This window comes from Gossypium raimondii, chromosome 8 (assembly GCF_025698545.1).
Source record: "Gossypium raimondii isolate GPD5lz chromosome 8, ASM2569854v1, whole genome shotgun sequence".
NCBI classification, from domain to species: Eukaryota; Viridiplantae; Streptophyta; class Magnoliopsida; order Malvales; family Malvaceae; genus Gossypium; species Gossypium raimondii.
In genome coordinates this window covers 44,571,054-44,596,971 of record NC_068572.1, presented here as the reverse complement: position 1 = coordinate 44,596,971, position 25,918 = coordinate 44,571,054, and the positions used below count along the sequence as shown (strand labels likewise).

General features: G+C 34.0%; 3 protein-coding genes across 4 annotated transcripts; 2 read left to right on the top strand and 1 right to left on the bottom strand.

The window, feature by feature from the left end:
* The first annotated feature begins 14,859 nt into the window (after positions 1 to 14,859).
* Positions 14,860 to 15,869, top strand: LOC105791581 (uncharacterized). Its single transcript, XM_012619700.2, has one exon. It carries the CDS (start codon positions 15,081 to 15,083, stop codon positions 15,627 to 15,629), a length of 549 nt encoding a protein of 182 aa, XP_012475154.1. The 5' UTR covers positions 14,860 to 15,080; the 3' UTR covers positions 15,630 to 15,869.
* Positions 15,870 to 16,338: 469 nt separating this feature from the next.
* On the bottom strand, positions 16,339 to 19,868 carry LOC105791580 (flap endonuclease GEN-like 1). Of its 2 annotated transcripts, none has more exons than XM_012619699.2 (8): positions 19,611 to 19,868; positions 19,355 to 19,531; positions 19,102 to 19,272; positions 18,810 to 18,991; positions 18,460 to 18,706; positions 18,130 to 18,265; positions 17,452 to 17,915; positions 16,339 to 17,035 (listed from the first exon to the last, which is right to left on the bottom strand). In XM_012619699.2, the coding sequence occupies exons 1-8, from the start codon at positions 19,803 to 19,805 to the stop codon at positions 16,772 to 16,774; spliced, it is 1,836 nt and encodes a 611-aa protein (XP_012475153.1). In that variant the 5' UTR covers positions 19,806 to 19,868; the 3' UTR covers positions 16,339 to 16,771. The 2 variants fall into 2 exon arrangements, with proteins under 2 accessions (XP_012475153.1, XP_052490720.1); XM_052634760.1 differs by having other exon boundaries at positions 19,355 to 19,473; positions 19,611 to 19,754.
* A 3,265-nt stretch (positions 19,869 to 23,133) lies between these two features.
* Positions 23,134 to 25,073, top strand: LOC105791579 (uncharacterized). Its single transcript, XM_012619698.2, has 2 exons — positions 23,134 to 23,904; positions 24,392 to 25,073. Exons 1-2 carry the CDS (start codon positions 23,245 to 23,247, stop codon positions 24,860 to 24,862), a joined length of 1,131 nt encoding a protein of 376 aa, XP_012475152.1. The 5' UTR covers positions 23,134 to 23,244; the 3' UTR covers positions 24,863 to 25,073.
* Positions 25,074 to 25,918: the final 845 nt, after the last annotated feature.

Genomic DNA, 25,918 nt, shown 5'->3' with positions numbered 1-25,918 from the left:
ATTGAAATAGTAGCAGCTCTAAGAGGCAATCAACAACAATAAATTTTGAGATATTTTTGTGACTTATGGAGAAAAATAATTAAAAGAGAATCGTGTTGATAACGTGTTATAAAATAAATAGACAGAGAGTAAAGAGAAAGCGTATTTTATTGATCAATCGGAATATTTACAAAGCTTTTCTAAAGCCTCTATTTATAAGCATAAGAAGTATAAATGAAGTAGAGATCTATTACTAATGACTATTAGAATTTAAAGTATATCAAAACTTATCTTGACCTTGATGGACATCCACTTAATAAGATATTCATAACAATTATGTATTTAACATACTAAGAAAAAATAATTCTATTAAATTTTATTAATATAGGTTTTTAATATGCTAAATTCATATTGTCCATACAATAAATAACATGTATTTATAATTTGATTTATTGGGAATCGACCCGTATAAACAACGAGATAATAAATGTGGAAAGAATGAATACAAATATTTTACGTGGAAAATCCTCAAATAGAGAAAAATCACAGGCAAATGAGGCTACGACTTTTCACTAAATGAGTAAACAAACGGGAGTACAATATGGAAACAACTAACTTAAATGTACTAAACGTACATTATCCAAAGCCTCAAATACAAAGCTTAAAATCTCAAAGAGTAAATCGGTAAATAAAACCCTAAATCTCATAAGATACTTATAAAAAGGGGTATAAAATACTCTCCATAATTACCATTAAACTCTCACCAAAACTCATATGTAACTACATCTTGTCGATCCTAAGGAAAAACCTTTTTTCTTATTGGCCTCACAAAACAAGGATACAATGCCCCTTTAAATAAGCTAAGATTAGAGTTATAATCATACTAAAATATCTTTAAAATAATCAAAATTTAACTAGAAGAAGAATACGAGACATACTCCACATTATTTATATGGAAATTAATTATTTGAAGATTAATCATTAGATAAATTTTAAATGTAGATTTAAGTTTATTTATTTATTTATTTCAACAAATCATTCATCCAAATTAAGGAGTGGAGATGAGAATTTAAAATGAAACGAAAACCTTCGTGTGGGATAAAATAATAAGAAGAAGAAAATGGAATAACATAATGGAGAAGCGAGGGTATCTAGGTGGCGCATGGGGATATTAGCGTCGGCGTGGCCAGGACGTTACGCTGTCCTCCTGCCGGCTAATATGATACTACTCTAAACTCTATAAATTTTTTTTAATTCTTAATATTCATTTTCAAATTTGTGAATTAATATTTGATGAATCAATGAAGATCTTTCTAAACAAAATAATGACACAATACTCAAAATTTTGGTTTAATTCATTATTTCACACTTAAATTATAAATTCCTTTTTATTTTACTTCAAAAATTACAAATATAAATTCTATTACAATAGATGTAGACCCTAAATTCAAATAATATAAGAGCCACACACAAGCTTGTTAATTACCGAGATCCAAAAGAAATAGGCAAAGGGAACACTGTTTTAAATTGAAAGCATACCAACCAGATCTTGATCCGACTATCAGTCTACAACTCCAAACCCTTTGGCTCCCATCTGCTAATTTTAATTTAATTTATTTTGAGCCTTTGTAAATGCAACCTAAGTTTAAGTCGTGTTGTTGTTAGGGTATTACCCTCCTCTTGTAATTCACCATAAAATATATATAATTCATTTCTATGATTCATAAAAATTAAATTTTTTCAGATTTGTTGTTGAATATATATTAATAATAACTTTATTACTATAACTAAAATTTTTAAAATATAAATAATTAAAAGCATAATGATCTTTACAAAATAAAAATCATTTTAGTTGTTCATTTATTTTTCACTTTTTAGTCTTTGAATTTATATTTTTTATCAAATCACCCCAAAATGGATGGAAAAGTTAATGTTTATTAACTTTTTGCTGACATGACAAATATGTGGATTGCTATTTGGATGACATGTTAGCATTTACTTAATTTTTAAAATTTTTTTAAAAAATAATTTTTACAAATTTTTTGAATTTTGAATTTTTTATAAATTAATTAAATATTTATATGCCATCCACGTGGCAATCCACATGTATGCCACGTCAGCAAACTTAAAAAATGTAACTTCACCCTCCATTTTGGAGTGATTTGACAAAAAACACAAATTTAAAGGTTAAAGAAGGCGACAAAATAAATGGAGAGTTAAAATGATTTTTTTGTAAAGTGAGAGGGTCAAATAAGTCAATATGCCATAATTAAATTTATTGCTAAATTGTTGGTTGAAGAAGAGGCTCTCGGTCTTTTGAGTATCCAAGTTTGAGTCCATTATACACAATAGATCTTAAATCTCATTATATGCATATGTTATACATGACTTTTGCTCTATTCTTTCAAATTCTTCATCCAATATACTTTATATTAATTTGATTATATATTGTAACTGCTCGAATATATATTTATACTTGTATACATACTCTACTTGTAATAAACAAATGTTTAAACATCACATAATTTATCGATAGTGTATAAAATTATATACTATTAATCTATTAAACTTTAAAACAAAACCGAACCCTAATATCCTCAAAATATGGAAATGACAATAGATTTTTGTTTATATATATATATATATATATATTCAAATGACTAACAAAAGATAACTAGTATGAATTTAATATGCAAGCAATGGTGAAGGCAACCTAGGCAGCCACATTCAAATGTTTAATTTCTGTTGGCTTTAAACAAGAAAAAATCCACACCAAAAACAAGAGGCTGCATGCACGCTCCATAAATCTATAAAGGCTGTTTTCTTTCTAATAAAAGTTTATGAAACAATAATTATATAAAAATAACAACAATACAAGGTAAAAGAAAAATTATATTCCACTTTGATAAAATTAGGCATTTTAATATGAAAAAAATTAAGTATTTTAAACTTATATTTAATTTAGTTATTTATTAATCTAAAGATAAATTTATTTAATTAGTTATAATATTTTAATTAAAAAAGTTAATGGTCTTGGCTAAATTGTAAGGTTAAGGAATTGATAATTTTAAAATCTCATGTTCGTGCTTCACAATGTGTAAATCATACAAAGGTTTAACGTTTATATTTATTATGGTTTATGTCTTGATGTTCGATCACCAATCAAATTGTGATTTATAATGATTAATTCGATTTTATGCCTTCTTTGAAATTGCAATTGAGATTATACTTGTAACTTAAAATAAACTTTTATATATTATGTTTAAGATATATTATAATATAATTTTGTAATTATTAAAAACTATAACCAATTAGATTTTTATTATTTTAATTGAAAATTATTGAATATAAAAATAAATAGAATAATGTAAATTTATTTGTTTCTTTAAAATTCATTTATTTTTGTCTTTCAAAAAGAAAACAATATGAGAATAAAAGTGCTTTTATTTATTTATTTTATTTTATCAAACTTTAGGGTAGGAATATTTTCCCATAATAATATAATCATAGGGGTCCGAACTTCGAGCATTGGTTTGAGGGTTTAGATCTTTTAAATTAAGCTAATTTTGGTTAATTTTATAGTATAAATTAAAAATTCGATTCCATCTCATAGTTACAATTTTTTAAATTTATAAACTTAAAATAAGATTGAATAAGATAATGATTTCTTTCCTAAAAACAAATCAAAGCTGAGAAAAGCTGGTAAGGCCAAACCCCCGAGGATGCATGCGACGCGAGAGGTATAAAGAAAAGCTAACCTACATTTTCTTTTTCAAAATATGATTTAATTAACTAAAGACTTCCATTATTTCATATCAAACTTGTAATGCTCTTAATTTGAGTCTAATTTCTAACACGGGTAAGAGATGTCATATTCAGTTACTTATAATATATATATATATTTTAATTTTTACACTTGTTTTGGGTTTTATTAAGATTTTTTACGGTACTTAAAACCATTTTCGAGAGTCCTATTACGAAGCGGGGGCATTTCAAAGTCATTCGAAGGCCTTTCGGAGCTTAAAAACAACATTTTCTCGGAGCAAAGTTTACCAATACCGAAGTTTCGAAGACTTGAGTTTGTAAATGTAGATTTTTAGGTTTGAAGTTTACCAGTACCGATACCTAAACCCCAAGTATCAAGACTTGGATGCAGGGAAGCCAAAATCAAGCTTAAAAACACTACAAAACATACCTTAAACATTCTCAACCATTCTTAGTCCTTAAAATATCATTCAAAACACAATATATTCATCCATGTTCAGTCACCAACAAAAAAACTCAACATCTTTAAAACATTTTCACTTAAGCACATGTTGTCTTCATGTTATTTGCACTATCCATTTAACACTTTCATTATTATGTACATGCCGCACTAATGTTCGTAATTTGAATTTTGTTCTTCACAATTCTTAATTTTTTTATGAGATGTGATTTTGGTAGGCTACACTTGAACACTTTCCAAATTAATTCTCTTTCTGCAATCTAAGCGTTTGAAAACAAGGCGTTAAGCTTTATGAAAGCTTTGTAAGTACTTGCATGAATTTTATACTCATCTAATTATTTAATATTAATTTCATTTAAATTACACTAGTTCATTTCATAAATACTTGTTCATTTATCTCTTGCTTCATTCACTTCACTAAAGATATATCAAGTGTTTAATTTATGGAACATGTTTTAGGCATAAAATCATCACTTACCACTTATTCACTTAATCTTTACTTCATGTATCCTTTTCTTCATATAGCCCTTAGTAAACATTGGAGAACCAAGAAAGATACACAAAATAACACGAGCACGTAAATGCTAAAGAACACGAACACAAGAGTGCTAATAGTCACAAGCATCGTAGTGCTAATCATGAGCGTGCTAGAGGGAATTCATATGGCATGTTAATTATATCACACTAGTTCTACCTTTTTTACTAGGGCCTTTACATTTCACCTATACACGTTTCTTTCTTGTCACATTTTCACGTCTGTTCAAGTATGCACTTTCACACATCACATAAGAATATATCACATGTTTTCTCGCGAATAATTCACGTTATTTATTATATAATTCATTCATGAAATATTCTTTCACTAGCTTTATATATATCACACTTATTATCTTCACTTTCATGGTCACTTGTGATAACACACTTGTTTATACTTTTATATAAAGTATTATCTTTCACTTCACTGGTTTCTATTAGAAAAATTGGTTTAGAAATAGTGTTTTGGACACAACAAAAGTTTAAAAATTTTCTTAAAACTGAGCATTTTGGTATTTATAGAAATAAATCTTAAATTGAATAATTACCTATGCTTTGTTACGAGGTGGTCTAAGTCGTTTCCCGACTTTCTACCAAATGATCTTCTCTACTATCCTCGACCCTTGAATTTCTTTGAGTGTAGGCTCAAACAAAATGAACCGAATTCATAGAATGAAAATTTTTATTAACTTTCAATGGGAAACATAATTTCCTCTTTATGGAAACCGAAAACTTTGAGCTTTCCAGAAAATAAGATTTATTATTGTAAACAAATTATCACTATTTTTTTTACAAAGTAACGTAGCTCAATTATGTATCAGGTGTATTATTAGGTCATCCCATTGTTCTTATTTTTAGGAAAAAAAAAGCTACAAGAGTTTTACTTGAACAAGGGGTAAATAAATAATAATATTTTAATAAAAAATATAGTATTCCTCGATATATGGAACACTAAGGGGAGGCGGCAACCCTTACTGGTATCAAGGTTTGTCATCCCTCTCATAAGGGATGGGCTCTCGAGCCAGTCTCATGTATTGTATACAATTATATGCGTTATCTAAACTTTTAACCAAGACTTATAATTATCCAACCCAATAACTCTTTTTTTTCTATTTTCCAAAATATTAGTTAATTAATTAAATCATGTTCTCATCACAATTCTAATTTCGTTAAAGTCATGACAACTTTACCATATTAAAATATACGAGGAAATATATTTAATTGTCTCATTCAATAACACTATAATGACTAATTAATTTAATTATCATTTTGAACTTCAATTATTTAAATAATATTTTGAAGAAATTAACTTAATTTTTAAGTCTCCTTTTGTACTTATCAAGAATATGCATTCACTACGGACGATGATAAATCTTCGTTCTCATTCATTCCAAAGTATGAATTCTACATGCAATTCATTTTGGGTTATGTCATGCTAGTAGATAAATCGATTGGGTATATATAATTAGAGTTATGAGGACTAAACTGAATAACAGGCAAAAGTGCACAAATATCAATTCAATGAGATAAGCGGTTGGTTGATATTCATGTTGCTAGCTAATTCTCAGATTAGACATCTAAATTACTTAAACTCCTAATTAGTCCAATTTTACCTTTCGGTCACCATTTTATCCAATTAGACGATTTAGTCCGATTTATCTCTCAAAGTCGCTAAACTAAATTGAGATAATCAAATTGGTCCACAATAGGTTCTCCTTTCTGTCTCACCTATCTAAATGTTCACCTAAAGGCGTCAATTTTAGATTTTGAAGTTTATTTGATTTAGTCCAATTTTAAGATTTAGTCTTTCGCCTAAAAACTAACCATGCAACATTCCAATCAGCCAACCACCATAAGGTTTAGTGCCTATTCATGATCAATATACAAGTATCAGCCAATTTTATGCTTAGATGATTCATAAAAGAAACATAAAAAAAGCCAAAGTTGAAAGATTTTTCGTGACTCTTGATGAAGTTTTTGTTGAAGATGATAACAACAAGAAAGGTGATGAAAACACAGCCAAATATGTTATTTTTACACTTTTGAAAGTTCACAAAGATGAAATCTATTGGATACTTTAAAGAGAACTTAAAACAACAAGAGAAAGTTTTGTATCTAAGTGCAAGAAAACTAAAGCTACAATAAGCTACTAACAAACTAAGATGAGAAAGGAAAACCTAGAAAACTAAAAATGGTGAAAGGAATAAAAGATAAGACCAAAAATATGATAAAAGAGGCTCTTCTTTTGTTTGGCATGATTCCTTTAATAGAGCCAATTTTTCAACCCTAACATTTGACACAAAATTTTCCTTGCAGTATTTTTCAACTCATCAGACTTCAGTGTCACGACACCAAAGCTTGGGTGTCGCGACACCCTGGACAATGGTACTAGGCTCATTCACTTCAACCATCAACTTGGAGTCGTGACCTCGAAAGCTTGTAATCGAGACATTAGGGCTCTGTGTTGCAATGCAACACATCTAATGTTACGACATTCGTGGTAAACTGCTCCAAGTTAGTTTTTCGTTAAAGTTTTACTTCCTTAAGATGATGAAAGGTTACTGTCGCAACACACATGCATCAATGTCGCAACACCTACAAGATTTGATACATATTGTATCTAACAATCTTTTTTATATACAATATTAAGAGTAGGGGATGGGATAGCACAGTTCGAAACCTAATAAAAAAACATATAAAATATTAAAAATAAAATTAAACCCAAAAAAAAAAACCTAGAAAGTGTTGATTTTAATTGAAATAAAAAAAAAACTAAAAATCAATATTAAGATTTTGAATCAATAAATATCCAGCTAAGATCACCCACCACTAAAAACCAATATTAAGATTTTCAAGAATGATCACCCACCACCTAATGTGTAGCTCTTTCCCGTAAAAGCTTGAAACTTGTCGGTTTTTTTATTCTCATTCATAACCTCCGATAACTCCTAATTTCTTCCGATATTATGCATATAAATACTGTAAAAAAAGGTTTGAACTTGGGTTTCTGAGTTTGTTCCTCCTTTTTTACTTTCTTTAAACCGGAATTAATTGAAGTAGGATTTACAAGCTCTTTGTAATCCAAAGCAAGAGCGAAATCAAAGTTATAATCTATATCAAGAATGCTAATAGAATCGATCGACTTAGTTTCCACTACGTCAATATAAAACCTTTTGTTCCCATAGCTAGTGATTATAATATTACTTTTTATTTTCCATGTAAATGAAATCACATGCTTTTAATTGCATGTTTTCCATTATCCAATCCGTTAAGAACACTACACTGTCCTCATGGCCAATGAATTCGAGAACCCCACAATGAAAAATTTCCTTTTCCATAATTTATGAATCTTGTAAAGGTAAAATGATCTAATTTTCCATGATAAGTTCAACAGCCATGGCGGGCATCAAAATTCCAAATGTCTATTTGAGATTGATGATCATCTCTGTTGTGAATGGGCCACTAAGTGCCAAGGTCAACATACAAGAGGATCAGGGAAATGGGCCAACAGTAAACACAAAACCCACTCGCAACCGCAAGACACCTCAAAAATTCACTGATTTTGTTATAGGAACCCTGTCAGCAGAGGAATAACGACCTTAGAGTACAAAAAGACAATGGAATGATGAATTGAGCATGTTATTCTATTGTAAACCTGAAAAATTCTATTTCTTTCATCACCTTCTTATTTGAATATTGGCTTTTTGTTATTTTACATTTACCAATAATCTGCTACAAATGGAATGAACCATTCTTCTTAGCTTGTTTTTTCTCTCTAGGACTATATTTTATTATGGTTGCAGAAGTCAGTACACTCTATTTGGTGCTTTTATTGACCATCCTCTTAGATGGCTGATGGTACTCGCCTGAAAGTCCTCGACGAGGCAGTTAAATCAGTTCAAGAATCTCAATCCACAATCCGTAAAGAACTTGACTCATTGACCTCTTCTTTTGCATCTTATCAACAAATGCTTCAAGAAATTTTGAATTATCTTCCTACCTTTCCACCGGCTTCTACGTCTAAATCTGTTTACTGTCTTTAGTCGACTCAGAGTTCAACTCCCTTGGGCACTCATAAACCGACTCCGATTCAATTTGCCCGCTTCTCCAGAGAGAACCTCGATAGATGAGTCTAGCAAGCCGACCGCTATTTCTCTTTCTACTACATCCATGAACACGACCGACTAACTATTACTTCTTTTTATTTGGATAACGCAGCTAGTGAATGGTATGACTGGATGTACCGTAATAAGCAGCTAGTTGGCTAGTCTCATTTCACTTCAGCTATCATTAAAAGATTTTAACCCCGTGATTTGAAATCCCCGAAAGGCCAACTTGCCAAACTACAACAAACCACCACAGTCAGTGACTATCGTGCTCGCTTTGAAGCCATCACGAATCGAACCATGTTTTTGCCACCTCTCTTGCTAGTGCATTGTTTTATTTCGGGACACCGACCGAATTTTAAAACTATCGTGCTCATCCACAAACCAACCGAGCTTGAGGATGCCATTGGGCTTGCCCAATTGCATGAACAACGTTTTGCTTTGGAAAAAGGCTTTATCAAACCCACATTGGGCAATGGTAGGCCTATTTTGGCTACTCCCAAAATAGTTCCATCGTCTGCTACTTCTGTTCCCAATACTTCTGTGCCGACTAATATCGCCACACTCTCTGGTAGTGTCAAGATTCCCTTCCATCGTCTTTCTCCGATTCAAGTCACTCACCATTGATCTCAGGGTCTTTGCTACCACTGTGATGAAAAGTATTCTTGGGATCATAAATGCAAGTCTTAACCACAACTCTTTCTCTTCAATGATGAATGTGGTACCCAACCTTCTACCCCTGACGAACCACAAGAGATCGACGCCTCACATGATTCCTCCGTTGACCACCAGTAACTTCAGGAAGTTCTCACAACCTTTGCAATTTCTTATAATGCACTCGCCGGTAGTTGTTTTACCACCACTCTTCATTTTACCGGATACGTCAATGGTAAATCAATACAAATACTTTTGGACGGGGGTAGCACCCACAATTTCGTCCAGACTCGAGTGGCCACTTTCTTACACTTATCGATTAAAGTGACTCCTCAATTTTACGTATTCGTAAAAAATGGTGATAGATTGTAATGTACGGGTGTTTACTGACAGATTCCTATCATGATCTAAGGCCAAGAAATTTATGCCAATTTTTATGTTTTACCCCTCAAGGGTTGAGATATGGTCATTGGCATTGAATGGCTGGCAACCCTCGATCCAGTTATCACAAACTATGCCACTGCTCAATTTCAATCGACATACATCAACAAAACGATCTGTTAGCAAGGCGACAAGTCATCAACTATCCATTAGGTTTAATACAACTGCATTTGATGCATGGTCTAAACACAAGCCATTGCTAACTATTTTCGACTAGAATTACTTTCCCTTACAATCGTTTCACCCTTTCCATATCTGAATTATCTTGAAACCATCTTGACAACCTTCTTAGATGTATTCACAAAACCTATGGGTCTTCCACCTATTCGTTCTTATGACCACGCTATTAATTTACTCCCACACACAGGCCCAGTCCAAATCCGCCCTTACAGATATCCTTATTTCTAGAAAAGAGAAATGGAAAAGTTAGTACAGGAGATGTTACAGAATGGTATCATTCGTCCCAGTACAAGTCCATTTTCCTCTCTCATTTTGTTGGTGTGCAAAAAAGATGGTACCTGGCATTTTTGCGTTGACTATCGTGCATTAAACGCTTTCACCATTAAAGGTCAATTCCCTATTCCATCAGTAGATGAACTATTTGATGAACTCCATGGGGCTCGTTATTTCTCCAAATTAGATTTATTAGCAGGTTATCATATAATACGAATCAAAACAGGTGATGAATACAAAACAACATTCTGTACTCACAAAGGGTAATGCCATTCGGTCTCACCAACGTACCGTCCACATTCCAGGAATTAATAAATGAATTTTTTGACCTTTTTTTGTGTTTTGTGTTAGTTTTTTTCGACGATGTATTAGTCTACAGTTCTACTTGGACTGCTCATGTAAACCATATTGAACATGTCCTTCAATGCCTTCGGAACTATCACCTCGTGGCCAAGAAATCCAAATGTCTATTTGAGCAAGAATCTATCAGTTATTTAGGGCACATCATTTCTGCCCAAAGGGTAGTTGTCAATCATGATAAAATTCAGGTCATCTCCAAGTGGCCACAACCAAACACTGTTAAGGAAGTTTGTAGCTTCTTGGGTCTCGCCGGATACTACTGTCGTTTCATTCGCCATTATGCTACCGTTGCTAGACCTCTCTCTAACTTACTCAAAAAATATAATTTTCATTGAAACTCTTAAGCTAGAGACTGCCTTTCAGCAATTGTAGAAATTGCTTGCATTCGCACTAGTTTTATAGTTGCCAGACTTCACCAAACCATTTGTTCTTAAGACTAATGCATCTAGCGTGGGTATCAATGTTGTCTTATCTCAGGGCCATCACCCAATTGCTTACTTTAGTCAGAAGCTCAATTCTCAAATGCAATCTGCTTCTACTTATCAACGAGAGATGTTTGCGATTACACAGGCCGTTGTAAAATGGCGTCAATATTTATTAGGACGTCGTTTCTCCATCGTCACCAACCAACAGTCGTTGAAATGTGTCACTGATCAGGCGATTCAGACATTGGAGCAACAGAGGTGGCTCGGTAAGCTTCTGAGATATGATTTTGAAATTCAGTATCGCTCCGGCAAAACCAACCTAGCTGATGTCCTATCGCAAATTCCATCAGCCTTACTTTTCGCGATCTCTCGTCTTATTTTTTCTATAGTGGAAAACATCCGGTTGGCCACTCAACCTCATCCTGAACTGCAGGAATTGTGTCACCGCCTCCAAACTGACCCAATTTCCCTCGCTAGCTACGAGTACAAAGATGGTCTTCTTCTCTATCGTAGTCGTTTGGTCGCTCCATCTGACTCACCATTACGACACCAATTACTATTAGAATTTTATTCACCATCAATCGGCAGCCATGCCAGCGTTACAAGAACATTCCATCGACTGTCTTCTAACTTTTATTGGTGCAATATGCGTAAAGATGTTCGTCACTTTGTTTCTGAGTGTCAGATCTGCCAACAAATGAAGGATTCGTTTCTCCGTCCAGCCGATTTATTACAACCATTACCAATTCCCAACTTGGTCTTTGAGGGTATTTCTATGGATTTTATCACTGGCCTGTCTCCGTTGAAAGGAAAATTCGTCATCATGGTTGCTGTTGATCGTCTCTCCAAGTACGACCATTTCACCGTTCTTCTTGGCAATTTCACTAGCAAAACTGTCACATTAGTATTTGTTTCGAATATCATTCGTCTTCATGGCATACTTGCAACTATTGTCACAAACAAAGATCCTCGTTTTATGCATACCTTCTGGTAAGAACTCCACCGACTGCAGGAAACTGAACTCGCTATTAGCACCCTTTACCATTCCCAAACCGATGGTCAAATAGAGGCCCTTAACAAATGCTTGGATATGTACCTCCGGTGTTTTACAACCGATGCTCCTCACACTTGGGTCACTATGCTACCTTAGGCAGAATATTGGTACAACACTGCCTACCAAACCGTTGCGCAGATAACTCTCTTTGAGGCCCTTTATGGAAGGACACCACCTACCATTACCCGTTATATTCAAGGTATTGTAGGTTCCCCTTTAGTCGATGAGTATATGCGCGATCGCGACGCCACACTCAATCTACTCAAGTAAAATTTGCAACGCGCTCAGGCTAAGATGAAGGCTTACGCTGATAAACATTGTCGAGATCTTGTCCTTGCAGAAGGCGACTGGGTCTATATCCTTCTTCAACCTTTCCGTCAAAATTCAATTCGATTACAACACCATAAACTGGGACGATGTTTCTTTGGTCCATTTCAAGTCGTCTAACGAATCAACACAGTGGCTTACAAACTGGACTTACCAGCCACAGCAAAAGTCCACCCAGTATTCTATGTTTCCCTCCTCTGCAAATGTATTGGCACTCCTGAACAGCAAATTACTCCACTCCATCTTGTCGATTCCACAACTACTTTGATTCTCCAACCAACAGCCACCCTTGCTACACGAACGGTCAATCGCTTCGAACACTCTATAATACAATACCTGATAGAATGGGATGGTTTTCCTTTTGAGGCAGCTACTTGGGAGGACAAGGATCACATGCTTCACAGTTTTCTCGACTGGAACCTTGAGGAAAAGTTTCATTCTGAACCAAAGGGTACTGGTGTGAATGGGTCGCCAAGTGCCAAGGTCAACATACAAGAGGATCAGGGAAATAGGCCAATAGCAAACGCGAGACCCACTCGCAACTGCAAGACACCTCAGAAATTCACTGATTTTGTTATAGGAGCCCTATCAGCAGAGGAATAACGACCTTAGAGTACAAAAGGACAAGGGAATGATGAATTGAAGATGCTATTCTATTGTAAACCTGAAAAATTCTATTTATTGGCTTTTTGTTGTTTAACATTTACCAATAATCTGCTGCAACATTCTTCTTAGCTTGTTTCTTCTCTCTAGGACTATATTTTATTGTGGTTGCAGGAATCAGTACACTCCAATCTCCTAACTATCATCGTTATTTTCTTTTAAAAACGCTTTTAATTATCATCATTGTCGTCTTCGATTTCTTTTAAAAAATAATCTACATTGCTATTTTTTTTTAGTTTGTAGGAGTGACATTTTAAAATTTTAAAAAACTCATTCAAATCTATATGAAAAAAAGAGTGACGTTAAGCTAAACTTGAATTTAATAAAATAATTTTAATAGTATTAACAATTAAACTTGCATTTTAACTCCGAAAATTAAAGGGACTAAATTTTTTGATATAAAAGTAGAGGCAATTCGAAATGTATGAATTATACAAAGGACTTCGATCATATATTAACCAACAAAAATATATACCTAGTTCTCTATTTTAGGGTAAATTATACTCAAGGTCACTAAACTATTAGTAAGTTTACGTTTTGGTTACTAATTCATCGGACTGTTAAAATCGCTACTATATGATCTTCTATGTTTGCATCGCTTGCACCAATAAAAAATTCTTATTCCCTTTCTTTTTTAATAAAATAACTTTGAAAGTCATGAATATGCGAACCAAAATCCAAACAAACTTTATTCTTCAATCTTCGACATTGACCATCAAATTGACTTGGATTTAAGGTATGTTTTTCTACGTGTCGATAGGCATTAATCCACTGCATCGACCATCAAATCGTTGGTTGGAACTTGCTAGTTTAACTTCTAAAAAATTTAAGAGTCCAATGACTTAAAAACACACTAAAAATACATAAAACGTTCAGTTGTTTTTGAAAGTATAAAAATGCTAATTTTTGTGTGTACCGTGAATATGACAATTTAGTTGTGTCATCTTTTATAATGGAGATCAACAGCGGCAGAACAAGGTATCAAATTTTGTGGGTTAATTAATCATTTCAAAAATTCAAGAGGATTTAAACAAAATTTTCAATCAATGAAAGTTTCCACGAAATCTAATTAAAAATTTCAAAACTTACTTTGGAAGTGCTTGAAAAAAACATTCAAAAAAAATTTGAGGCCAAGTTACTTCAGACTCCTACTATTAGATGAAGAGGAAAAGGGAGCAATTCTACTCACAAAAATAATAGTTCAATTTATTCTTCGAACTTAATTGAGCTGAAGCTCCAATTTTATTATATTCTTCCTCACATCCCATTCTTGGTTGCTTAATTGTGCACAATTTACTTCATATGGAATCAGAAAAAGAAAGCCCAACCTTTTCCTTACCCATTCTGATCCCAGGTATTATTATACATATGATTTAAATATATATATATATATATAAAACATAAATTGCTTAACATATTCTTTAATATTTAGATTATACTATATATAGTCATATTATAAACTTGAAATATAAATATTCAAACTCTTGGAGCTACTATTTTTATTAAAATCTTCTCAAATTGTAAAATGTTAATTATTGTTGAATACTTCAATCAAGTTCAAATTAACCAACTAATGAAATTTAAATATCCCATTCGAATTTGGGCTTTATTGCATCCTATTAGGAAATGAATTAAAAAAAAAAAAAAACAGTATTCAACTTCACCCCATATTACTGAAAAACTCATGGGAAACACTCTCAATGACGCAAACTGCTTAGCGTTTGAGAAAAAAAAAGAAGACAAAAAGGCAGTGGTTTCCCTGTTTTGTACTATTATCTGCTATCCTCAAAATCCCCAAACGGCTGTTCCAAACAAAAAGAAGAACAGCTAGAAACACGGTTTCTTGAGAAAAAAGAAGCATGGAGAACAATATGAGCATGGCGGAGGCACAGCTGACGCCACCGGCAGCGGCGGCGGTACAATTAACAGACCTAGTCTATTCATTAGAGCAAGCAACCCAGATGGCAAAACAACTACCCGTCACGTCAGACCCAACCTACCTCTTCCAAATCCATTCATCTCTCCATCGAGCCCATCATTCTCTCTCCTCTTTCCTCTCCGCCGCCCATCCCCAGCATCTTCCGCCGCCGGTTGCGGCCGCGAACTCTCTCTCCTCTGCCACTGGAGCTGCCAACGAGAACGGCAGCGACCCGATGCAGGTGGGCGATGAGAATGAAGCGGAGGCGGAGGAGAATTCCAAGACGTCGATTGATAAGGTGGAGGAGAGGATGAGGGAATGTTTTTTTATCAAGAACAAGAGGGTAAAGAGGCAGCTCTCGCCGTCGTCCGCGGCGTTGGCGGAGGAGAGGAGGGTTTGTGATGACAGATTCGTGGGTGGTATCATGGGTTTTGATCCTATTGGGGAGAAGTTGCGGGCTTTGGATCTTGTCTACCAGTTTCATGGTTGAACCATACACAGACAGGGTTGAAACAGAACAGAGGGTATTTAATGCAAGCTTCCTTCTTCTTCTTCTTCTTATTATTATTATATTAAGGCAATTGGGTTGTATTGCCTTTAAATTTATTCATTTTCTTCCTTTTTTAATTCATTTTTCCAATCTTTTCTTTTTACTGTGTGTTGATAGCAAGAAAATTGAAAAAGAGTACGAGGAAATTAGAAAACACCTTGAATAAGCTTTTCTTTTTCACCCGCAGCTTGTTCACGGCTGATATCCTTTCACCAAATATAATATAAACCTGCAATGAGCAATGCATCTCAGTGATTGTCTTTCAAAACAAAATATAAAAAACTAGGAAAGATTATGTCCAGGTTCTAACCCTCGAACAAGTATAATGGAAGGGGCTGCGTTTGATCTTCGCAAATCTTTTGTCACTGCATAATTACCATTATCTTAAAACCTATCACAAAATAACATATAAGTTTCCTTACGAAATTTGTTCCCCTTTGTGAACAATAAAAATTACTTTTTGACTCATTTGACTGCCAGGTAATTGAGGTCATTACTGCTGAGAATGTCCCCATATTACCTAAATTATGGTCTCAGAAATAACAGCAATACATAACAACAATGACAACGATAATGATGATAACATGCCGAAATTAAGTATAAAACCTTATTACCTAAAATGGAGGCAGTATTGAAGAGATGGCAAGCATAAAGTCTAAAAATGAGGGTTATATTTGTTCCACTGCAATATTTAGTGTTCTACCTTTACAATGTTGACGAATCAGCACATGGGTCTTAGAATGCTCTAAAGTTTTCCTTAATCAAATAAATACCAAAGAAAGTTGCATGCATATATGCATGGATGCAATTCAAACCCTTACCTTGGTTAGAATCCAACAGGATAGAGGGCGATGTCCTAATGAATTGTCCAAGAAACTAAAAGATAAAGTGGCTTTAAAATTGTAGAGATGAGATTAACCAAAACATTCTTCACTCTAAGCTATAGAATATTCCAACTCAAATATAAATCAAAGCGCTGCCTAAGCTGAGTTTTTGATGATTATAAGACCAGAAGGTAAGCATGACTTTACATCTTAAGGTGGGATATCCTGTACATCAAAGGGCAAAAGTTTATCATTTTCTTAACCAAACAAAAGGCGTCGTCTTACAGCCTTGGACAATTTAGAACCTGAAACTTTCCTCTTCTGTTTTGATGACCCAACACCTGGACTACTTGACTGTTTGACTAAATCTTTCCCTAGTTTTGCCTGGGATGGTGTTTTGGTTGTACGGTAAAATTCGGTGATACTTAATTGAACACCTTGTGGCTTTGATGATTCTGACATCTCGAAGGACCCTTCAGATCTTGGTGTTGAAGTCTTTCTTCTCTTCATATCTTTTAGTTCCTGCCAGAATTTAGACCCACATATATTAGGCCACAGACGGCCTTGAAAATAGTTTTTATATCTCATCTAAAAGTAACAGAATCCCACAATGCAAGAGCCGGCACTCGAACATTCTATAATAGCAAGCTTTGAATAATGCCTTAAAAGGTGATTATACCAACTTCCAACACAAGCATCAGAATCTAATTCCATTGTTCTAACAATGCCATTAATTCATTTATTTAATTGCGCTAGTTTGTTCCTCTTTGTTATGTACCACAAAGGGTCTCATGCCAGTATATAAACAACAAACAGAACCAATTAAACCAAATGATTTTGATCTGAAATCCCTTTGCACACTAAGATCTTTCCAGGATATTCAATATACAATTTTCAAATTATAATTTCAGGGTCTTTCAAGGGGGAAAAAGCCATACCTTTTCCTGTCTAAATTTGAGAGCTTCTTCTGGAAAAGCTGAATGAACTAACTCTGGATTTTCATCAGTTAAAATCCAGCATCCATCAACATGAATCTGGGGCTCAATTGACTCATCCAACAGGCCAATGGGCTCATCACCAACTTCTATAAATTCTTCTTCAAGCATGTTGGACTGTTCAACAGGGACTGCACAACTAAGTTCGTTAGATATGGCTTTCTTCCACTTGACCTCGTAATATTGATGCCCATATCTTATCTTCACACGTTGAATAGAATGAAACTCATACTGCCCAACTAACAAAGTTTTATTTGGATTTCTCGCCAACTCTCTCAAATACAGAGTGGACAGCATTGGAAGCATCCGCTGCCGAATATAAGACGGCTTCCATGACTGATGATAAGCTAAGAAATCAACTAGCAAGTCAGTTTTTGGATCTCCCCATTCCAGCAAAGGGCCTTCTTCTGCAACATGAGGATGTAAATATCTTAATATAACATCAACCCAAAAATATATCTGTTAAGACAGCGAATTAGACCTTGAAATAATATCAAATGAAAACAATAACAAACTTATGCATACAAGAATAACTAGTCCTTGACACCCCAACTCAACAACTTGGAGGCTGGCAGAAGTCAAGGCCAAGCAAATAGATACAAGAGAGTTTGCAGGGCAAACCAGTAAACTCTCCGTGATTGTTGCACATGTACATTTCAATGATCTCATCATTTGGGAATTTTGTTTCCTTGGAAATCAAGTTGCAAACATTAATCCACCAATTCTCATGTTTCTTCTTGTCCTTGTCTTTTCTAACCTGATATTCAGACACCATGAGATATCAGCAATGAAACTAGGAACACAGTCTGAATTAAGAACATCAGAAGTTCCAGCTTTTAAAGTCATATCAGGTGATACGAGATGATGAAAGAGCAAAATAACAGATCAATAGGCAGTGAGGTAGTAACAATAGTAACAAAAGAGAAAATCAAGACAAATAAGAACATGAACCTTATCACAGGATGAGCAGTTGCACTTAAACCCTTGAGACTTTTTCAAGCAACCATCATTGCTATCAGTCATACAATATTCACAACAAGACTTAAAATGAGCCTTTTTGCTGCCAGGGTGCCCGCAGAAAGAGCAATGAGACTGCTTTGCCTTTGGTGAGCTCTCATCTGAACAAGGTATAGCATCACCAGCACATCTAATTTCACCCTGAAATAGTGGTACATGCCCTTTGCCTATTTCATATAGTCTGCAAAAACATCATGTCTGGACAGTTATGGAATGATATCACTAAATACCCTCTAGAACTACAGGAAGCAAATAATTTGACAAGTTTACATGTAAAAGCATACTTATCAAATATCTCATCTTCACTAAACCCTCGTACCAAACGAAGTGCTTTATCAAGCCCGATCCCTTGCACACCATTTAGGTCATGGTCATTTCCAACCAAAAGAGAGACGGCTATCAAGTGTTTCCTCTTCAGTCCAAGACCAGCTTCAATATCCGACATATTGTAGCATTCAAACGGTTCCTGCATATCAAATAACATCCCCATGCTTGAAAAATTCTCGAAAAGGGAAGTAACTAACAAATTGGGCACATTAAAAGAATGACAAATTGGTGAAGTTGGAACAAACTAACTTTTGAATTAGGCCTAAGACTTTTAATAACACAAGTAGCCCCAAAGAGGAATGCATCACTGTCAGCAGTAATACAAGCATCAACATGACCATCTCTATTTAACTGAGCACACAATGCTTCAGCCTCACCATTAGCTTTCAACACTGGCATTCCCAATAGTTCAAGCAGCTCCTACAACAAAAAGCACCCACCCTCAATGAACATAAATTACTAACAAATTTGCAAATAAAAGGGAGGGAAAAAATGAACTCACCATACAGTCATTAACACATCTTTTAAATGCCGAGTTCCTCTCCTTGGAAACACCCTCTTCGGTCACATTCGAAGTTGAAGTATCAATGCCGGAGAAACGGAAAAACCGAACCATCCTTGCTTGAGATTTCAACGGCGACGGAGTTCCGTCCAAAACAAACACCGGAAAGACTCCAAACTGTTAACAATTTAAACCAAAAAACAAAAATCAACACTCTAAATATCTCGCTCGCGTAACTAACAAAAAGAATATGCACCTTAGAGAAAAGGTTAACGGTACGGAAGAAAGTAAGCCTGAGATGAGGGTTCAAAGCTTGATTTTTTAAGGCAGTCTCCTGCTGAACGATCCAAAAGGAGAGATCAATGGCGACCTTTTTGTCTCTCAAGAAATCGAATCCTTCGAATCGAGTGTAGGGTTTTAGAAGTTCCCAGAATTTGCCTCCCACCCCCATTCCAAACACCAAAAAGTTTCAATTTTAAGCAACTGATATATTCAAAAGAAAAATACAAGAAAATTAAAAGAAAGCGAAGCGAATAGAAATGGAATTCGGCAGTTAGCATTTGGAAGATCTTTGGCGGGGGGCCGTAAAACGAAGCCCAAATTAGATTGTGCCATAAGCAGGGCTTGGCCCAATATGTGGGCGTCGGGTCAGCATTGGATGCTGTATTGAAAAGGGGGTCCACGTATCGGTGGAACTAAGATATGGCACGTGTAAGTGTGTAAATAACAGATATTTAGATGGCGACATGTCCGATATTATAAATCTGCAAACAATCTTGTTTCTTTTCTTTTTTTTAATTTCACTTACATTGTAACTCATTATCATGTTTTGTCTTAATTTAACTTTTATACTAATCGGATAAAATTATGACATGAATTATTAAATCCAAAAAAAAACATGTAAATTTAAATATATTACCATATAATACCAGCAAAATAAGGCTTACATTTCTAGGGTTTGTATTTGATTTATTGTTGATTTATAAATTTATATGTGAATAATGTTGATAGAAATCTCTAAAATAGATACATAACCTAATTTAAATTTATACTGATGTATTCACAATATTTTAAATTTTAAATGGAAAAGTTAATATTTTTATTTTGGCTGATTATTATGTGGATGACACATCAATATTTAATTAATTTTAAATTTTAAAATTTTAAAATTTTAAACAAAATTTTAAAATTAAAAACATTAAAACTATTTAAAAGTATTAAAATTATAAAAAATTAACTAAATGCTTACATATCATCGACGTGGCAATTCACGTGTATGCCATGTCAACAAAATTAATAAACATTAATTTTTTCATCCATTTTGGGATCATTTTAAAAATACAAATTAAAATACTAAAAGAGACAAAAAAATTTAAATAAATGACTAAAATAATTTTTTATAAAATTAAAGGCCAAATAAATCATTATACTTTAATTTTTTTCATAATATTCTTAATATGATTTACCATAATGTATAATCTTTTAAGTTTTTTAAGCTTTTATGCATCAAATATAAACCTTTAACCTTCTAAGTGTATAAATTTATACACTAACAATCTATTAAATATAAATTCTACTATTGTAAATCCACTATGATAAAAAGTTAAAATGTGCCCAAAGTTATTCTATTCTTCGTACTTTAAAATAGTCTCTTTTATTTTTCAAATTTAAAATGTAAATTTAATTATTAACGCCGTTGAAATTTTTCTATTAAATTGAAGCTCATTATATCATCATTTTATTTGTTACATGGCTATCAAGTCAATGCTTTTTATTTCAAAATATCACACCGGTGAATTTAACAAAATAAATTTAACATTATTAACAATTGAACTTAAATTATGAAATTTGAAAGGACAAAATGCAGTAGTAGTCACCCAACTATTAGTATGAAAAGTTACAAAAATGGTCACACAACTATTAATAAATTTCGTTTTTGGTCACCCAACAACGAAAAGCTACAAAATGGTCACTCAATTATTCAATTTTATCTTTTTTGATCATCCAACTATATTGGATTTTTGAATGTTTCTATTTTTACGTTTGATGGTGATAAAAAAAAAACAAAATTAAATAGTTGGGTGACAATTTTGTAACTTTTCATAGCTGGGTGATCAAAAAAGAAATTTACTAATAGTGGGGTGACCATTTTGCAACTTTCATAGTTGAATGGCCAAAAAAAAAATTTACTAATAATTAGGTGACTACTAATATAGTTTAGTCAATTAAAGAAAGTTAGTCCTAAATGTAAACTTTGAACACATTTTAACTGATAAAGTTCTATTATGTTAAGTTCACTATAAATAAAAAAAGCTGGCATTACTTAAATCAAAATATGTAGAGAGAACACACTCATATAATTACGATTAAATAATGTAAGACTTACGCTTAATCTTTTTATTTTTAAGACATCCAAAGTCTTAATTTTAAAATTGAATTCAGTCAGCCACCTTTATTGGACGAAGAGGGTTTTGTCATTGCCCTAGGAACACACCCATTTATATTGCTAAGACAATCATACTCTTCACCTACGTATCTTATAATTGTACAACACCCACCTATCTAGATCTTGAATGAACTAACCAAGGGATGTCATATTTCTCCATATGCATATTCTTATAATAACCCATCTCATCCTGTAAGAAGACAGACACAACCAGTACTCCATTTTTTTTTCAAGTCTTTTGACACCGTCAACTCCTTTAAGAACTGTCTGTGTACATAGATGAACCGGCCTTGCATCCTCCTCCTCTAAATTCCTTGTACGCAACAATGACTCAAGGAAATAGAATCAATAATATGAAGGATTTGGCACATGATAAGTAATGTAGGGGCCGGGGCAAGCGATCCTCTATGAGATCTCCATAGTGTTTCCATAGTGGAAGAGTATCAATTTCAAAGGCCCCACAGTGTTCCCATATCATTTAAATCAGCACCCATGAATTAGATAGATCAACAACAGTGGAAGCTTGATACGGTTCACGAGACCATGGGATCGGGATCCCCCCCCCCCCCCATTGCAATGCTTCTGCATGTGGTTTACACTGAAATAAAAGCTCAGCAAAGTGACTTCAACAATAGATAAACTATTATTAATTCTAACCTAGTTTATTATCAGTCTCATCAGTCAAACTTTGTTCTCTTCGAACGACACACCTTCAAATCCGAAATCGACTTTTATTTTAATCAAATCTCTCAATTTTCATATGAATGAAATCAAAGTAATAAAAAAAACAATTAGCTTACACATGGTAGAACCATCCTCCTCTGTCATTTCTCTCACTTTACCTTTTTTATATTTTAATATTTACTTTTGTTTTTTATGGGTTAATGCCACCAAAAATCCCAAAATTCTAAATTGATTTCTCAACTTGAAAATATTTTAATTTAATCCTTAATATTGTATTAATACCGTCTTTCTATCAGCTTAGTCATCAATTTAGGTGTTAAATTATGTACGTTTAAAACTCACGGATTAAATTGTAAACAATTTGGATATAATGTTTTAAATAATCAAATCTAAACTGCTTATGCAAGAAGTATACATATTTTAGATGTATTCCAAATTAGATTTAAGTTGGTATTTAATGCACCTTGAGGAATAATTTGATTGATATGATACTCATAATTTAAAGGTTCAATCAGAACCTTTTTAAATTCAGATACCAAATTAAAATCTAAACTAGAAAGTGAGGACTTCCGATGCAATAAACCCTTATTATACATATATTCTTAATACAAAACCATGGCTTCTTCACCTGTATAAATAAGCTTCTTCCATGGAGTTCTCTCCCTTGCCTCACACCTAGAAGCTATCTCTCTCTTTCATATTGCTTCAAGTTTTTCTTTTCCTCTGTAATTTTACGTAGAATCTTTTCTTTTTTGCCGCAATGACTTTGGAACGAAGGCCTCGAATGCTAAAAGATTTCATCCACGATGATCCCAACTCGTGTTCCTCAAACGGGTTCAAATCGTTTCCGAGAAAATCCACCCAGAATTCCATAATTTTCCGAGAAAATCCAAACCAAAAACTTCAAAGAAGCCGATCAAAAGCCGCCTCAGCAACAATTTCAGCCTTCCAAGCAATGATCAACGTCATTAAAAGCATCCATTTCGCTTCTTCATCTCCTTCCATCTTACTACCCAGAACCCTTTCACGTAAACCGTCGAAAAGGAAAATTTCACAAAACAAAGAGGCCGAAATCAAAATGACCGTGACGGTCAAAGATATCATACGCTGGAAATCGTTCCGTGATTTACTGGAGGAAAAATCTCAGCCGTTGGATTTCGCTCCTTCTTCTGCTTCCCCTCACCACCATTGCACCACCACCACCACAACGACGGGATCTAATACCCCTTGTAGTTGTACTACTAGCAGCAATGGCTCGAGCTGGTGTGACAGTGATTTCACCTCGGAATATTTACCGTCCGATGAATACGGTGAAAACGAAGTCGACAATATGGTGGGTAAAAAATTCTCACCGTGCGTCGGCAAGGACACCATGGAGACGACAACAAGGACGGCAGCCAACACAGATATGGGACCCAAAGTAAGTGTAAAATTATTTTAGTGCTTAGCGTATCTTAAATAAAATCTTATGTGTCTGCTGATGAGGGTCCTTAGATGCTTGGCTTTCCGTAATCCGACAGCGTTTTGTGTTGTCGTTTAGTTAAACTTTGGTTTGACTTTTGTTTCATTTGCTGTTTTGTTTAATACCTTAGATTTGTTTGTTTTTGAAGACAAAGGACCAGCGTTTTAAGTTACATAATACAAAATATAAGCCATAAGAGTCGAGATTAACACTAGGTTGGAACTTGGAAACTTCTCCCCTCAACTTCATTGTTTAATTGTGCTTTCAGTCACTGTACTTTTTCTGTTTTTGAAATTTAGTCCTCTACTTCCAATTAATAACACATTCTCATTGCATCTGCATTATCAATTAGGGAGAGGCAGAATTAAAACTAGGAGAACTAGGGGGAGAATTTGACCCATTTTAATCTGATACTAAATCAATGATCTTTTTATCCTATTAACAGCATGCAAGTGTAGAGGAAGAACCGCAACACAGTCCACTGTCGGTGCTTGATTTCGAATACGGTGGTGATGATGAAGATGGTGAAGAAGCAAACGAAATCGAAGAAAAGGCATGGGAGCTGCTGAATGGTGTGAAAGAAACAAGTCCACTAACAAGGTACAAAAACAACAACATTTGTATTGACAAACTGCTTTTGGATCTATTTAGAGAAGAAATGGAGACAAAGTGGGATCAAACAAGAAACATTGAAGAGCTTGAACGTGAAATGGTAAGGGTAGCAAAAGCATGGATTTGTGAAGAACAAAACGAGAAACGGGGAGTAGGCGATAAAAGAGAGGAATGTGTTGGAGATATGGAAAGGGAAGGAAAGTGGAGGGACAGGTTTCACGAAGAGCAAGAAGAGTTGGCAATGGGAGTCGAGAGGTGGGTGATGAATGTTTTGGTGGACGAGCTATTGGTTGATATTCTATAAACTGTGACGGAAAAAACCCCAAAATGGCGACATAAGGGGATGTGGAATGCCCCCGGAGAAACCAGGGAGGGATCGATGCTCTGGTGGTTTTGTTTTTGTTTGGTTGCCTTGGAGGAAAAGGAACTGGAAATGTGGTGTTGATCTTTGAGGTTCCCATAAGAAAAAAAAAAAAAGAAGGCAAATCTCGTGCCCTTTGTATTTGGGTCCTAAATCAGAATGTATGCTGAAATTTTGTAGAAATAAAAGAAAATTAACACCATCAACGTTACGATTTTTACAGAAATTATCTTAATTTTAACGGGAAACATGAGTTGACCGTCAGTCAAACTACAGGTCAACGAAATAGCCTATGTGGCATGTCACATAAGCACGATGTCATAGATGACATCATCTATAAAAAATTATTTAACAAAATTCTTTTTTTTTTTTCATTTTGTTTTCATCTTCTTTCTTCTTCTCTCTTTCTCTTTTCCCCTAGCTACTATTACAAAAAAAAAACACACACACACACACATTGACCCACCACCATTTTCATCAAAGCTTACACATGCATTTCACTCTCTCAATTACCATTTCAATTACAATAAAAATCAAAGCAAACCTATTTCTAAACAAAGCATTTAATCTATAAAAAATACTTAAAATCAAAGAAAAATACAAGTTCATCCCTAAATGAAAATGCTAAAAAAGAAAAAAAAAACCCAAAACAAACATCAAAAACACATGCAGCTGGAGGGATACTGGGTGGAAAAAAATTAAAAAAAAACCTAGAAACCCGTTTAATGCTTGCCGATGATGATGATGATGATAATGATCCATTTGGATTCTTTTATAGGGAAGATGAAAACAACTGGCCGAACCCGGTTTTGAAGATCATCGTGTTCATGGCCGATTTTGAATATGAAAACCAGTTGGGGCTTGGCTTATCGAAATCTAGTTATAGCCGTGGGAGATCGTCGTGTTCATGGCTTAAAGATGATGAAAAGAAGCGATAAATGCGATGAAGACATGGAAACTGATTCGAAATCTGAGCTTTTCAACAATGGGAGATTCAAT